At 46.8% G+C, this 15408-nt stretch overlaps 4 protein-coding genes and 1 long non-coding RNA gene across 5 annotated transcripts; 4 read left to right on the top strand and 1 right to left on the bottom strand.

The window, feature by feature from the left end:
• The first annotated feature begins 407 nt into the window (after positions 1 to 407).
• LOC117856604 (flavonol sulfotransferase-like) lies at positions 408 to 2953 on the top strand. Its single transcript, XM_072294081.1, has one exon. The coding sequence runs from the start codon at positions 1252 to 1254 to the stop codon at positions 2263 to 2265; it is 1014 nt and encodes a 337-aa protein (XP_072150182.1). The 5' UTR covers positions 408 to 1251; the 3' UTR covers positions 2266 to 2953.
• A 1143-nt stretch (positions 2954 to 4096) lies between these two features.
• On the bottom strand, positions 4097 to 6170 carry LOC117855007 (cationic peroxidase SPC4). Its single transcript, XM_034737281.2, has 2 exons — positions 6098 to 6170; positions 4097 to 5854 (listed from the first exon to the last, which is right to left on the bottom strand). Exon 2 carries the CDS (start codon positions 5482 to 5484, stop codon positions 4411 to 4413), a length of 1074 nt encoding a protein of 357 aa, XP_034593172.1. The 5' UTR covers positions 5485 to 5854; positions 6098 to 6170; the 3' UTR covers positions 4097 to 4410.
• A 5-nt stretch (positions 6171 to 6175) lies between these two features.
• LOC117858208 (uncharacterized) lies at positions 6176 to 8512 on the top strand. Its single transcript, XR_004640933.2, has 2 exons — positions 6176 to 7551; positions 7671 to 8512. It is a non-coding gene; the product is annotated as an uncharacterized lncRNA (long non-coding RNA).
• A 380-nt stretch (positions 8513 to 8892) lies between these two features.
• LOC117857590 (small ribosomal subunit protein eS10z) lies at positions 8893 to 11149 on the top strand. Its single transcript, XM_034740340.2, has 5 exons — positions 8893 to 9049; positions 9149 to 9197; positions 9675 to 9957; positions 10316 to 10451; positions 10861 to 11149. Exons 1-5 carry the CDS (start codon positions 9047 to 9049, stop codon positions 10927 to 10929), a joined length of 540 nt encoding a protein of 179 aa, XP_034596231.1. The 5' UTR covers positions 8893 to 9046; the 3' UTR covers positions 10930 to 11149.
• Positions 11150 to 11301: 152 nt separating this feature from the next.
• LOC117857589 (uncharacterized) lies at positions 11302 to 14947 on the top strand. Its single transcript, XM_034740339.2, has 5 exons — positions 11302 to 12046; positions 12129 to 12342; positions 12906 to 12974; positions 13390 to 13522; positions 13617 to 14947. The coding sequence occupies exons 1-5, from the start codon at positions 11779 to 11781 to the stop codon at positions 14598 to 14600; spliced, it is 1668 nt and encodes a 555-aa protein (XP_034596230.1). The 5' UTR covers positions 11302 to 11778; the 3' UTR covers positions 14601 to 14947.
• Positions 14948 to 15408: the final 461 nt, after the last annotated feature.

Genomic DNA, 15408 nt, shown 5'->3' with positions numbered 1-15408 from the left:
AACCTAACCGCCACCACCACGCCGCCGCCACCACCACGACGCCGCCGTCGCCACCACGCCTGCCGCCACCGCCTGTGCAAAAAAAAAAGAGGGAGAGGGAGGGAGATGGGGGAAGAGGGAGTGGAGGGGGTGGCGTCGGCGGGAGAGGGAGGGGGCGTCGGCGGGAGACGTAGGGAGGGGAGGGGGGTGGCGGGAGAGGGAGGGGGCGCCGGCGGGAGACGTTGGGAGGGGAGGGGGCGGCGCCGGCGGGAGAGGGAGGGGGCGCCGGCGGGAGATGGAGGGAGGGGAAGGGGCAGCGCCGGTAGGAGAGGGAGGGAGGGGAGGGGGGCAGCGATGTCGGGAGAAGAAGGGTAGGGTGGGAGGGAGGGGGCGGTGGTCGGGTAACTTTTATAAGGTGCCGAGTGTCGAATCTAGGACACTTGGCAAAGCTAAGTTTGCCGAGTATCGGATCACGGCACTCGACAAACTTATCTTTGCCAAGTGTCTGCACTCGGCAAACTTTTTTTTTCCCATTTCCTTCTTTTCCATACCGTGTTTTCCTCCTTATCCCGATGTACTTTGAAAATACCTTATCAAATTGACTCAACAATATATATATATATATATATATGATTTTTCTACGAATATTTATGCAGTTACAGCTCAAATTTAATTTATATCAATTAAAATTGTATAATTGCACTTAATAAATTAAAATTATCAAACGGATCCAAAAAATTACCAAAATTTCACATGAAATAATCTATGTTCTCTATTGCCTATACAAAAAGTTTTGAAGTCAAACCCCAATTCGACTGTCACTTTGACTACACATCTTGCCGAATCCTTCTCAACGTTATGATTCTTTTTTTTGAGATGCTTCGGTTTGTAAACATCGAACGTGACAAATTATGCAAAACCTTCTCATTTTTTACCACAGCCTCCATGTATGATATCATCACATCATGACAAATATAATGATTTTCAGACTTCATTTGCTTTTTTTAGAATTTAAAAACCATTCGACCACACGTTCGTGGTCGTGTTTTCTGAATAAGATATTCAAAAAAAATTTCATTTCCCGGGTAAGGCCTCACACTGGACTCGATAACATGAATATTATTTTTCACATATTTTATTCTATTACGTGAATCACTTGCGGTTCAAATTTGACTTATCCCAAAAAAATTCCTAGAAATGCAATAAATTAATTAAATATAGAAAACAGATCCAGAAATATACCAAATTTTAATATGGAATACCACGTGTTCTATGTGGAGAGTAGAAAAAGTTTTAAGGTTAGAACACTCCAAAGCAGCTGAGCTATGGCACACGGCATGGAGGGAAGCGCCAAATAGCCACGGTACTGGTGATCCTCTATCCAAACTTCCGACGAGGGAGGGGTGGGCGCAGCCATTGGTGCTCTACAAGAACTACCGGCTCCGTCCACGTTTCGCTGCAACCATCATGCACCTCCAGAACACCTTCGAACCTCGCCACGACGACATCGTTCTCGCAACGAACCCCAAGTGTGGCACCACGTGGATCAAGGCTCTCGCCTTCACAATCACCAATCGCTTCCGGTATGAGTTTGGCAATCACCCTCTTCTCTTCCGTCATCCCCAGGAGGTGGTGCCATTCCTCGAGATCCCTCGAGATGGTGACATGACCTATGTAGAGACACTCCCATCTCTAAGACTTCTTGCCACCCATATGCCTCTCTCGTTGTTCCCAGATTCCTTAGCTAGTTGTGGTTGTCGTACTGTGTACGTTTGTCGAGATTCAAAGGACGCCCTTGTGTCCTGGTGGCACTTCGACAAAATGGTTCATAGGGAACATAGCGTTGACTTTGAGGCTGCTTTCAACATGTTTTCCGAAGGTTTCACAAACTACAGACCTTTTTGGGAGCATTGCCTTGAGTACAGGAGGGAGAGCATCGCATGCCCTAACAGGATTCTTTTTCTCAAGTATGAAGATATGATGTCAGAGCCAGTGAAGTATGTCATCAGACTTGCAACATTCCTCGGTGTCCCTTTCAGTAACAAGGAAGAAGAAGACGGGATACCTGAGGAGGTGGTGAGGTTGTGCAGCTTTGATAAGCTTAGCAGCTTGGACACCAACCAGACAGGTGACCTGATCCGGCGTGGCAACCTAATTGTTGAGAAGTCAGCGTTCATCAGGAAAGGGAAAGTGGGGGATTGGGTTAATCACATGAGCCAAGAGATGGGGAGAAAGCTAGATTGGATTGTGGAAGAGAAACTGAAGGGAACTGGCCTTGTGCTCTAATGTGCATCTCCTTTTGCTTTATTTTCTTTGTATGCTTTATATTTGCCATCATATTTGCATGTTTGCAAGAATAAACATGTCATATTTGCATGTTGTACTTTTCTCTTAAACGCGTCATGATTGCCGACAATCACTGAAGAAAGGAGAAGCTGGACCCGGTTGAATCACATGAGTGAAGAAATGGAAGAAACTGAAGGGATTTGGCCTTCCTGGTTCTTTATGCTCATGTGGTTTACTTTTCTTATATGTTGTTGTATGTTTTAACGTCATGTTTTGATTGTTTGAATTAATAAACAAAGTTATCCATTGCGCAAGTCATGATTCTTTAATGGAATTTCTACTTGCTGCTTTCTTTTTGATTGAGCGAAATTTCTACTGGTAGTGCCGCGGGGCCTCCTATTTAGTTAGTGGAAGCTAGATAAGCAACATAGTTTTAAAGGTCATAGACCCGTTTAAAAGTTTAAGTCAACATTTTAACAAACTAGTTTCAACATTGTTCAACATTTTAATCAACATCTAAACTGAACAGATTGAACATTTTCATTCTAGATCAACATTTCATAAGGAAAAAAACTACATTCAACATTTTTATCTGCCTACTTCAACATTTTGGAAAACCGGATTCAACATTTTTTTCAAAGAAGAGCCGACATTTTCACATTTTTCTTCTTCTTCAACCTCAGTCAGCTTCTCCGACCACGGGGTGTGCAACGCGGAGGCAGTCAGGCCGGCATGGCCGCGGGAGGCGGCGGTAGAGCCGGCACGCGCAAGGGACGCGGGGGGCCAAAACATCAGCGGGAGAGGGCGAATTATGAGTTTGGCAATCACCTTCTTCTCTTTCATCATCCCCCTCTTCTCTTCCATCATCCCCAGGAGATGGTGCCATTCATTGAGTTCCCTCGAGATGACAGTGGCCTGACCTATCTAGAGACGGTCCTGTCCCCAAAGCTTCTCTCAACCCATATGCCCCTTTCACTATTCCCGAAATCTATAGTCAGTTGTGGTTGCCGGGCTGTATATATGTGCCGAGAGCCAAAGGACGCCTTCGTGTCCCGATGGCACTTTGATAATAAGGGCGTGTTTGATCCTCGGGCTAAAGTTTAATCCTTATCACATTGAATGTTTGGATGCTAATTAAAAGGACTAAACATGAGCTAATTATAAAACTAATTGTAGAAGCCCTGGGCTAATTCATGAGACGAATCTATTAAACCTAATTAATCCATCATTAGCAAATGGTTACTGTAGCACCACATTGTCAAATCATGGACTAATTAGGCTTAATAGATTCGTCTCGCGAATTAGCCTCCATCTATGCAATTAGTTTTATAATTAGTTTATATTTAATACTCTTAATTAGTATCTAAACATTCGATGTGACATAGACTAAACTTTAGTCCGGTAACCACTGTCGCTGTAATCTCCAAACTTTGACAGGTCGACCAAGCAATGAAATCAAAGAGACAGTAACAGAAGAGGGAGAACCAGCAGACATGAGGCCAATGACTCGTTTGTCTGTTGTCCAACATCGCGAGCTCCTCTACTCTTACAGTACGATCTTACTGTGAGATCATCAGTAGCCCTGTTAGTATGTAGTTCCCCGCATATCTTCCAAGGCTGAAGCAGAATTTTTGGAGTCATCAACATGAGCAAGCATTACTGTAGGTAAAACTGTCGTCGCGGACCAAGGAATCAAAAGAGACGCTAGCTGATAAAAGAGGGAGAACCATCAGGTAGCAGACCTGAGGCCAGTAACTCATGTACATCTTATGCGATCTTCTTGTGAGATCATCACCACCTCTCTTAGTTTTCGGCATCTTTTCCAAGAGACTGAAGCAGCAGATTAGATTGTTTGTTTTCTAGGGAAAAAACAAATTATATAAGGGGCTTATCGAGGGAGAGGAAGACGATCGCTACGCAGCTCTCTTGTTGGGACGGACAAGAAGATGGGCCTTTGGAAGATGGGCCGGGCCCCTATTGTAGTTGTAACACCAAGTCACCACTTGTGGCTTGTGCCGGCATGGCGTACGTGGCACCATGCACACGTGCCGCTAGCTTTATTCGTTCCTCTGCTAGCCTCACACACACTACCCAACCATACAAGCACGTACGCGTGCACGTATATAGCACACTAGCTAGTGGACTCTAGAGCACGAGGGTCTCGGCAGCGGTCTCGACGACGGACCACGGCAGCAGGTCGTCGTTGCCGGCGGCGGCGTTGCGCACGGAGCAGTTGGCGCGGATCTGTCCCTGCGAGGACCCCGTGAGCACGTTGATCTGCCCCATCTTGACGTAGGAGTAGACGAACTGCTCGAAGAAGGCGTCCTGGTCGACGGCGAACTTGGTGACGATGGGCCTGGTGGTGGTGTTGCTGAGCAGGTCCTGGTCGGAGGTGAAGAGCCCCTCCCTGTTCAGCAGGTCCACGTAGTACTTGTTGTCAAAGGTGTTGGGGGTCCGGATGTCGTTGACGGTGGTGTTGGTGGCGCCCTCGACGGGGCAGGTGAGCCGCAGCTGGCCGGCGAACCACTGGTTGAGGGTGGGGTCCTGCGTCGGGAACAGCCGCTTCTCGAAGGACCCGCAGTGGGCGATGCCGACGGTGTGCCCGCCGGAGAGCGCCACGAGGTCGGTCACGTCCAGGTTGATCTTGGCCAGGAACGACACCAGCGTCGGCACCTTGGACGTCGGCGGCGGTAGCGCGCCGAGGATGGCGTCCTCCGACGCCGGCGCCAGGCCGTCGCGCCGGCCCAGGGGCACCTTGTACGCCGGGCCGCCACCCAGGACCACGGAGTCGCGGGCGGCGAGGGTGACGATGTCGGCGCAGGAGACGACGCGGCCGCAGGCCTTCTCGAGGCGGTCGCGGATGTCGTTGACGGCCTTGAACGCCGCCGGGCGGAGCGTCTGGTTGGGGAACGCGTCCCGCTCGCTCTTCTGGGTGGGCGTGGAGTCGAGCAGGATGGAGGCGTCGCAGCCCTGGACGAAGCAGTCGTGGAAGTGGAGCCGGATGAGCGCGGCGGCAAGGCCCACGTTGCTCCTGATGGCGGAGGTGAGGTAGTCCCTGACGATGGACTCCGCCTTGGGGCAGCTCTTCTTGTAGAAGTCGAACGACAGCCCCGGCGCCAGCGGCGGGTACCTAGCCGCCGCCGCCGGAGCAGTCATCAGCAAAGCGATCACGGCCACAAGTGGCAGCAGAGCAGCAGGGCCTGCCGTGCTCCCCGCCATGCTAGCTTGTTGAGCTTGTTGGCTAGGTGGGGAGAGGGAGGAGGCGTGTGGAGACCATGCGCCCCGGGCGGCTTCATTTTATAGCTGGCCGGTCACGGTCAGCATTCAGCAAGTGTTCGCCGCCACCAGTAGACGCTGCAATGCAAGCTGAGGTGATTTCCTTGCAGCTCGATCCGATCCATGGTGGCTGGATTATTTCTGGTCAAACTGGAGACTCGAGATGGACGATGGATCGACGAAGCACCGTCGGCATGGAGGGAGGAAAGAAAGAGGTGCGTACGTACGTGGAGCTGCGCTAGCTGCACGGGTTCACCACGTCGATTTCTCGGTCCCTGTACGCTGTACCTTGTACCCACGTCTCCGTGGTTCACTGCACAAATATTCTAGGTTCTATAGCTCGTACCAAAGAACAATGCAATAGACTTTTCATATGATGATGTAATATATATTCCCTCCATTAAATCGTAGGTTGTTTTAGCTTTTATAGTTAGGTTCATAGATTTTTCTATGTACGTATACATACGTTACATGTGAGAGCATAGTAAAAACTATACAATAAAAAATCTAAAACGAGTTACAATTTAGAAATTTTCCATGTACCGCAACTTATTACCTAGCGCAAGAACAAGCGGAAGAAAGGCTCCGATCCATCGAGATCATTTCCGCACTCCCATCAGCTAGCCGGCGGCCCTGTCTTTTGGAGCTCTGAATCGGGATGGAGTTGCCGCCTCTCTCTCTCTCTCTTTCCGGAGGTGCTACCTAGCTGGGATAGTTATGCCTTTTCCAATCAACTTTCCTCCGGCCTCGAGCTCCTTTACTTTCCCACATTATCCGCTGACTTCTTCTTTTTCACTCTGCAGAGAATATATCTGTCCATCACTACTGCTGCTGTCTGTGTATTCGACTATTCGTTTCTCAATCAAACTACCATACATCATGATATGTCAGTGATCGTAGATAGGCACACGTATAATATAATCATCATGCAGATTATTAAGATTGAATCAAATATAAAGCGCGCTGACGGATGAGGAAGGAGATCATGAGAGGAGGAAGGAAGCTGCCTCCGATATGATCCAGCCACAGTTCCATCAGTTGGATGATGCTTTAGCTAACCTTCTCAGTCTCTTAGGTCAAAAAATAATCTAGTAGGCAGACAGACACAGCATTTTTTTTTTTTGCTTTTGCCTTCTGCTGCGACGGGGAAAAAGGTGGACGATGAATATGTGCGCAACACACACGTGGTCAAGTTGGGTTGCCTTATCCAAGTTTCCTAGCTAGCATATGCATCTTTCCTCCTTGAGGTTGACGACGAGCAAAGTAGGAAGCAAACAAGCAGATGCAGAGTGGAATCGCCTTTTTTCCAAGCATCTCGATGGTCATCACTTGCACTTTTGTCAATCCTATCATCCTGTCTGTGATCATACCATAGCGGCCGGCCCATGAGGCCATGACTAGACTAACTCTCAAGCCTAACAACTAGCTACATCACCATCACAGAAGTGGCAGAACGTCTGAATCCGAAAAGGATATCACACTCACACTAGGGAGAATTTTCGTATACCTTGTCGATCGATCTCCTAGAAGCTGTATGCTGTATACTGTCGATCGGTTAACGTCACTGTCGACTCGACTGTCGCTTGTGCTTATCTGACTCAAGTGCAATGCAAGTTGGCAAGGAAGAGGAAGCTTATTTGTTCATGGCATCTACGCTGCTGCGGTGGATTTCCTTGTGCCCGTGCCGACGGGACGCCAGCCCAGCGCTTGGCGTCGCGTCGCCTTCCATCCACACACTCGCAGACGACGTCGTTCATCGGCACCTACTGCGTCTGTGAGATGGGAAGCGCAGCAGCGCCGTCACGGCAGGAGCGAGACAGCGGCGAGGGTCGGCGGCGGGAGTGACGAGCGAGCTGCTTCGATTGGTGGCTCAAGGGGATTCCCCATCTTCCCTTCCATCCATCATCATCCAGCCCGCACTACGCGTGCAATCCCACGAGCCCAATCCACCTCGCACGTTGGTCCTCACAGGAGAGTTTCACTTTCAGGCCCAAGCATCTACTACCTCAGGTACATTGCTTCATTTGGTGTTTCATTCAACACAAGCTATATTGACACATATATGTTGAGAACAGTCAAACATGGTTTCACTAAATGAAATACATTCTCTCTCTCTCATCGTTGAGAAGTCAGCGTGCTTCAGGAAATTGAGGGAAGGTGGGGGATTGGGTGAAACGCATGACTGAAGACACGGGGAGAAAACTGGATTGCATTGTGGAAGAGAAACTCAAGGGATCTGGCCTTGTGCTTTGACATGTACCATGTGTTGCTTCTCTGTACAATGAACTAAAATTCACAGGGTTTGCTAATAAATGGTTACTGTGTATATGGAAGGCCAAACTACCCTTGAAGATAAAAGTGTTCCTTTGGCAGGTGTGCAATGACAAGATCCAATCTGCAGAACAACTGAAAAAGAGAAATTGGCCAGGGGAGGTTGAGTGCAAATTATATGGTCAGCTGGAAAGCATAAATCATATGATTTTCTTCTGCGCAATTGCTCGGTTGGTATGGTGTGTATCTAGAGATGTGCTAGAGTGGAATATCTTACCGCAGAGTGTGGATGATCTTCGAGAGCGAGTAATGAGGGAGCCTATCAAGCAAACTATGAATTTAATTTTCCTTCTTGGTTGTGTTGCTTGGAGCCTTTGGCTCATTAGGAATGATCTTGTTTTCAATAATATAGTAGTATCTTCTCCTGATGTAAGTTTGTACCGTGTAATATCGTTTATGCAGAAATGGAAGATGTTCAGGGGCAGGGGCGACAATGGATCGAGGTAGTGATTCAGCAGTTCAAACTTCAACTGTCATCCTTACGGTCTGAAGGAGAGTAGCTTGTCGGAAGGAAAAATGACGGAGGAATCAACTTAAGCTTTTCTCTTATGTTCTTCTTTTTGTTTAGAGAGTGAATTAGAGAGTGTCAGCAATCTTATTTTGTCAAAATGCTTCAATGTAATAGCTTACTGTTCCTAAACTCTTGTTCTTGCAAGCTGGTAACCCCAGCCAAACAGTTGCTTTCTTAATAAAGCAGGACCAGAAAATGGTCTTTTATCTAAAAACCTGCACCATGTTGTTTCGCATATTTCTTGTATGATTTGGCATCATCTTCCACGTTAATTTGCATGAATAAACAAGTCATCCGTTGCATGATGTCTGTAAATGGAATTTGTATTTGCCAGACCAATACTACAGGTTTTTGCTTGTTGGGTCAGTTTACCTCCAGCAACAAAATTTTCCAGCCTAGATCTTGAGCCCCAGACAGCAGAATATGGGCCGATTTTTCATCCGAAACGAAACCGGGCAAGGCCCAGAACGAGGAGGAAATCAAAACAGACCCACTACGCGGCCCAGATCCGCCTACCCCTATATATCAACTGGCCACACAGCTAGGGTTTTCTCTCCCCGCAGCGCGCCACCTCTTTCTCGTGCCCCAATCACCACCCCCCATCCGGCGCCGCCGTCGTCTCCCTCCCTCCTCCGCTGCCGTCTCCGGCCCTCGTCCTCAACCATGGTGAGCCGCTCTTAGGGATTCTACATCTGTGGGGTTGCCAATGCATTTGTTCCAGCGGCGTCTTCTAACGCGATGATGTGTTTTTCCCCTTCCTCGCAGATCATCTCCAAGAAGAACCGCCGCGAGATCTGCAAGTACCTCTTCCACGGTGAGCGTCTTATCCATTGTTTTCCCCTTTATTTGGGCGCCCAAAATATTGGTTTGTGCGGATTCTCACTTTGTGATTAGATGCCTGCTGTTGGTACTTTTGGCCCGATAGGTTCATAATTCTCAACGTAATGCTGGTCAGTAGTATGGGTTGTTGCAGTCGTTACTTGCTAAAGGAGGTCGTGATTGCAACATAATCTCGAAATGTTTGTTCGCTATATATAGGTGTCCTGTCGAGGGCATGGATCTTTTCATATCCACCGAGTGATTTAAAATGTATTTTATGTTCTCTATGCAATTGCAATGTGATATAGAATGTTTTAGGAGTAATGAGCTATGCCTGCTAGTTATATGCTCTACAATTCAGACATTTTAATTTAATTTTCGAGGGCAAGACAATACCACTTATGTAGAACGAATGCTTATCCTTGTTTTAGGTTGAGGGTATGTTTGTTAAACTTTTGAACTTATGGTGCAGAGGGGGTCTTGTATGCCAAGAAGGACTACAACCTGGCTAAGCACCCAAAGCTTGACGTGCCCAACTTGGAGGTCATTAAGCTCATGCAGAGCTTCAAGTCAAAGGAGTATGTCAGGGAGACCTTCTCCTGGCAATACTACTACTGGTACCTGACCAACGATGGCATTGAGTACCTCCGCACCTTCCTCAACCTGCCATCAGAGGTTGTGCCTAATACCCTCAAGAAGTCCTCCAAGCCCCCGTCCCGTCCCTTCGGCTCTGGCCCACCGGGTGACCGCCCCAGGTAAAACTTGTAATCACCAGCTTCTTATCCATCCACCTCAGAAGGGACAACTGGTGCAATTGTTACTAGGAAATTTGTGATTTGAAAGTTTGTCCTTAGACAATAGGTTGGTTATTGTACTGTCCTGAGGAGGGTGAGTGTTAACCTTTTTTTACTAAGATAACACTAGAATTATGTTGTTTCTAGTTTAGCATTCTGAAAGCTAGAATTTAGATAATGCAAATTGAACTGCCTATTATATTGGAGATGGGTTGATGATGTCTGTGATCAGACTTTTTGTTTTTTTTCTTTCTTTCCAGTCTTTCTTGATTATTAATTCTCATGCCATGGTTACTGACATAAGCTGTTAATTTGGCAGGGGTCCCCCTCGTTTTGAGGGTGACAGACCAAGGTTCGGAGACAGGGATGGTTACAGAGGAGGTCCACGTGGTGCTCCAGGTGATTTTGGTGGTGAGAAGGGTGGTGCTCCTGCAGACTTCCAGCCATCTTTTAGGGTAAGAATTCTAGAGATCAGGGTCGCATCTATTTACGTTGGTGTGCGTATTTACATTGTCAAGCTTACTTCAGGATAGCTACAAGCCATAAGCTTAATTTTGCACTAGTTCTCATACTTTAATACTTAGTTTAAATTTCCTTCAGTCCCTATGTTATTTCCATGCTATGTTCATGTCTTAAATGATGATTTACAAACTTTGAGCTGCTCGTAGAAGTTTCAGCACTGTTGTTTGTTGATAAACAACTGGAATTGATCTTCAGGACCTGTATTTGATAATCCTCTAGTGGTTTTTACTTGCTTACTGTATGCAGCAATCAAGTTTCATGTCATGTTTATAGGTCCCTGCGTTGCTAATAATGCAGGCAAATATCTTATAAATTGACACCCCGTTGTTTTTTGTTGTTCAGGGTAGCAGACCTGGCTTTGGCCGTGGTGGTGGTGGCGCTTTTGGTGCTGGGGGATCTTCCATGGAGTGATGCATCAGTTAGCTGGCACATTGGGAGGTGGCGTGCAAACAGGCGTCTTCTCTGTTGATCTTTGAATTATGAGGACAATGAGATTTTGTTTACCAGTTGTAGCCGTGGTTCTCTGAGACATGGTTTTGTGATTTTCGTTTCTGTTAGATGAAATTCTTGAAATGGAGGCTGTTGGTAGACCATGTTTTAGCATGTTATAAGCAAGCTATCATTCAGTCCCTGTCGTCTCCTGTTTCCAACTTCCCATATATGATTCCGCTCTCTTGCTCCCAGTTTGGTCGAGTTGAATTATGTGGTGATTTCCTGAGAAGCTGGATTTTAAAAGCATGTACTCGTCAGTGTGCTTAGTTCCTCGACTGTTGGTGCATCGTGCATGCTATCCAATCTGCTAATCTCTGCTACCCGATGTGCCGGCTAGCGTTTAAACGATTGTATGAAGGTTCTAAAATGCTCGCTACAAAATCTTTTTATTCCACCTAATCGCATTCGAACAGCCGAGCATGCTCGCAGACTGATAGCACAAACGCTCAATTTCTGTTGGCTGAAGCTGTAAATTGTGCGCCCTGCCGTCGCTACACCCGTAGTTTTCCGGCGAGCACCTCGCCGTCGTCGCATCGCTAACGTTCTCCGGCGCCGCCGCGATGCGTCAGAACAAAACGGTCAAAATCCAAAGAGAAAACCCTCGCCTCCTGTATGAATCCCCGCCCCTAGTTGGAGACGCGCCGAGGCGGCCGCGCTGGTGGCTGATAAACCTCCAGTTAAACCCTAGCATCTCCCCGCCGCGCGCCGCACGCAGCACCCGCCACCCGTTCGTACGCGCCGCCCCTCGAGCCTCGAGCCGCCTCCGGAATGGAGGACGATCGGGAGGAGCCGCCGCCCGCGGAGAACGCGTCCGCCGACGATAGCTCCAGCTCCGCCGCCGCCGGCGGGAAGAAGGGGTCCCCGTGCGAGGAGTGCGGGGAGCAGGCATGGAAGTACCGCTGCCCCGGCTGCGCCCGCCTCACCTGCAGCCTCCCCTGCGTCCAGGCGCACAAGCGCCGCACAGCCTGCACCGGCAAGCGCCCCCGCACCGACCCCGTCCCGCTCGCCCAATTCGACGACAACCAGCTCATCTCCGGTAAGCCTCCGACCTTTCTTCCTTCCTCTCATCAGCAATCGACCGACCGCCTCTTGAATTGCTACCTTGTGTTCTTGTAAAGATTACAACTTTCTGGAGGAGACCAAGCAGGTCAGGGAGTCGGCGCACAGGCTCATCGGCGGCTTCGGCCGCAACTTCGGGGGGCAGGGGGGCGCCCAGCTGCCAAGCTGGCTGTTTTTCCTCCGCAAGGCCGCGCAGCGCAGGGGTATCAGGCTCTACTTCCTCCCCAGGGGCATGGCCAGGAGAGAGCAGAACCGTTCCCGGCACAACCACAGGTGCTTTTGGCTTTGCTGCTCTAAGACATCTTTTTTTCCTCTACCGCCTCTGTCTTTGTATTGCATTGCTTGACTTGTATGTTCAAAATTCCTTGCCATCAGTATGATGCATTGCTGCTGAGATGTTCAGCAGGTTTTCCTTTTTGCTTTCTTGTGGTTTATTTAAAAGGATTTTGATTCAGTTCAGCTATGAATTATTCCAATATTTGGATGCTTGCCAGATATACAAAAGATGTAATGAGACGTCCTTGATTAATGGTGTGTTGTGCAGTTACTGCTGGAAGTTAATCAGTATTAGTTATCCAATGCCAAGTACGCTATCTCAAGAATAAATGCTATGTTTCACTGTTCTTGCTTAGCATCAGCCCTTGGTCATTACATAACTAGCACAGACATTCACAATCAATCGAGTTCAGTGGTTACTAGAAAAAAAAGACTCGTTAAATGTATTCTCCGCTCCTCAGACATTGATTTATATCCCAGTTAATGATGCCAGTAGTACAATTTTTATTTCTTTGCATCACATAGGAAAGCTGATTTACATCCGAATCCCCCTTTTGCAGAAAGGATTGCATATACTGGACACTTGAATGGAAATTCAACTCAACAGATGTTGTCCTAACTGACCATGAGTAAGTATTCTTCCTCCTCCTCCCAGTTTGCTTGCCTTGCAATTTTGGGCCTTTTTCAATATGGCTATATCTCATAGTAGAACAGAATTACAAAAACTTTCAGGAACTCATAGTAGAACAGAATTACAGAAACTTTCAGTTCCTGAAATAATTGCTCTTTGTTGTTACAGTCTCTTTTTTTTAAGATGTCTGTGTCATTCTCAAACTTCCTACTGTTACACATGTTATTGTTCTGTCTTTACTTGGTTCAATGAAAAATTTGGTAGCAAAGAAGTTGGTCAAAATTATTTATTATACTGTCCCAAAAGTTTTTGTGTGTGAAATAGAAACATATGTGTTGACTGCAGAAAGCCTGGTGTATCTGGTATACTATCACCCCTTTCTTTGTGTGGTCATTTTGTGTCTTCTTTTTCAGAATAGATGAGCACACAACCTTGCTCTCTCTATTGGAAAAGCATCTTTGTCCTGGCCCTTGGAAGGATCAGCTCACACAATATCGCAATACAGAATTCCGTGACCTGAAACTGTTCATTCAAAAGTCTGCTAAGGTATTGTAAATCAAGTCATCATGTGTGCAAAATGCTTATTGATATTTGCTCTACTTTATTTTATGAAATAATGCTTTATTTTAACTTGCTGTAGGAATCAGAGTCACCATACCGCCTACTCAATATAGAAGAACCTTTGCGCCCGCAGTTGAGGGGTATACTTGTTGTCGAGTACCCAAGTATCAAAGTCTTCCTTCCATCGGACAGTTATGACTTTGAAGTCGAGAAAATGACGAACAAGCTTGCGAAAGATGGGAAAACCACTGGCAGCACAACTGACGAGCCACCTGTAGAAGGCAACAAGTTTCACGAGGAGGAAATAGAGGAAGGAGAGTTTTCACCTGAGACGGAGATTATAGATCTCAAGGACTGTGGACCTTCGAGTGCCAGTAAACTTGCTGCAGCAGAGGTTACAGGTGAATCTAGGAGGGATAACAATGTTGATTCTTCGGTGCTCTCATATTCCGGCAGTCAAGCTGTACATGGTCAGCAGAAAGAACTGAATCAATATAGCAAGATGTCATCAAATGGAAGCTCTGGGCGTACAGAAACTAAGTCCCGCATGGAAGCCTGCCCTCTAGAGATGGAGAAGGCAAGGGAAAGTGAGTTGTGCTCAAGTGGGCACATTGCAGATCTCAAGGAGCATGGAACTTCATATCCTGGCAGCCTTGCGGAAGCAGGAGTTGCAGCTCTATCTAAGATAGACCGCAAGACAGATTCTTTAGTGCCATCTTCCATCAACATCCTTGCACCTGATGGTGCGACTGGTCCTCAGCAAGAACAGAGTCAACAGAGCAGACAGATACCAAGCTCAACTCCTGAAGCTCTGAAAAAGAAATCTTTCATGAAAGTTTATCCACTGGACTTTGAGGACAACAATGGAGGGTTGTTACTGGAGGTACCGGACTTGGCCTTTGAGCAAGAAATGATGGATACCTACCCAGAACTGTTTGGGGATATGGATGTTGACGATTTCTTAAGCTGTGATTTTGAAACGATGACTGCAGACGAATCAGTGGAAGCAATGTCTGGGTTACTGTGGGACGACTTGGAGGAAGGGGAGATTCCAACAATGTGAAGGAAGAACATGATACTTTAGAGCTTGTGCTAGTTCGAGCAAATGAGTCTGCATCGTGCTTTTCCTGGGACGTTCTGTAACGTAATGGTAGAGCACTCATATGTACCTGCAGCTACAACTAAGATTATGCAGCTTTTGTTATTTTTTTTAAGATTTCATTTTGTTCAGTTCCTCTGGTTTTTTGTTTTTTGCACCTGCCGATGCCAGACTAGCATAGTGCTGGGTGCCGTTTGAGCCAAGGTAGCCTGTTGCTCCTTGCTGCAGAAATTTTGGGGGTTGTAACTTTGTAATGCTTGTTACCGAGCAATTCTGAGTTGAATCCAAGCAATGAACAGCATTAAGTTGTATATGTAGTATACAGTATTCTGCAGAATTCATTCATGGTCTGCAGAGACAAGTAATTTGTTGGGATCAGATGCTTGTGACTGAGAACCTACCACATGCTGAACGTGGTGTTTATTATTCGTTGAAATGCATTGCATAATCGCAGCAAACTAATTTTTATTGAGAGCTGGAAAGAACATAGATGATATTGAAATCTACATGCACTACCTATGTACTCCCTCCGTCCGTTCCAAATTACAGGTCATTTTGACTTTTCTAAATACATAGATATTATTATGCATCTAGACATAGCGTATATATCTAAGTGGATAGCAAACTCTATGAATCTAAAAAAAATCAAAACCACCTATAATTTGGAACATGTCGAAATCCACAAGTACTAATCGTGGTCCTTGCTGTATTTATTTTTCAGTAGAAAATATAATAAGGAAAAAAGAAAGAAAGGAAAAGAGATGTGCAGGAA

The sequence above is a fragment of the Setaria viridis genome, chromosome 5 (assembly GCF_005286985.2).
Source record: "Setaria viridis chromosome 5, Setaria_viridis_v4.0, whole genome shotgun sequence".
Taxonomy (NCBI): domain Eukaryota; kingdom Viridiplantae; phylum Streptophyta; class Magnoliopsida; order Poales; family Poaceae; genus Setaria; species Setaria viridis.
Note: the sequence above shows the minus strand (reverse complement) of the source record. Positions and strands in the feature narration are given on the sequence as shown.

Excerpts from the sequence above, each read along its gene's own strand:
- LOC117857589 (XM_034740339.2), top strand. The coding sequence starts at position 11,779 with ATGGAGGACGATCGGGAGGAGCCGCCGCCCGCGGAGAACGCGTCCGCC. Across the intron at positions 12,975-13,389 it reads GTTGTCCTAACTGACCATGA|AATAGATGAGCACACAACCT; the intron begins GTAAGTATTCTT and ends CTTCTTTTTCAG. Across the intron at positions 13,523-13,616 it reads TCATTCAAAAGTCTGCTAAG|GAATCAGAGTCACCATACCG; the intron begins GTATTGTAAATC and ends AACTTGCTGTAG.
- LOC117855007 (XM_034737281.2), bottom strand. The coding sequence starts at position 5,484 with ATGGCGGGGAGCACGGCAGGCCCTGCTGCTCTGCTGCCACTTGTGGCC.
- LOC117857590 (XM_034740340.2), top strand. Across the intron at positions 9,198-9,674 it reads CTGCAAGTACCTCTTCCACG|AGGGGGTCTTGTATGCCAAG; the intron begins GTGAGCGTCTTA and ends CTTATGGTGCAG. Across the intron at positions 9,958-10,315 it reads CCACCGGGTGACCGCCCCAG|GGGTCCCCCTCGTTTTGAGG; the intron begins GTAAAACTTGTA and ends TTAATTTGGCAG.
- LOC117856604 (XM_072294081.1), top strand. The coding sequence starts at position 1,252 with ATGTGGAGAGTAGAAAAAGTTTTAAGGTTAGAACACTCCAAAGCAGCT.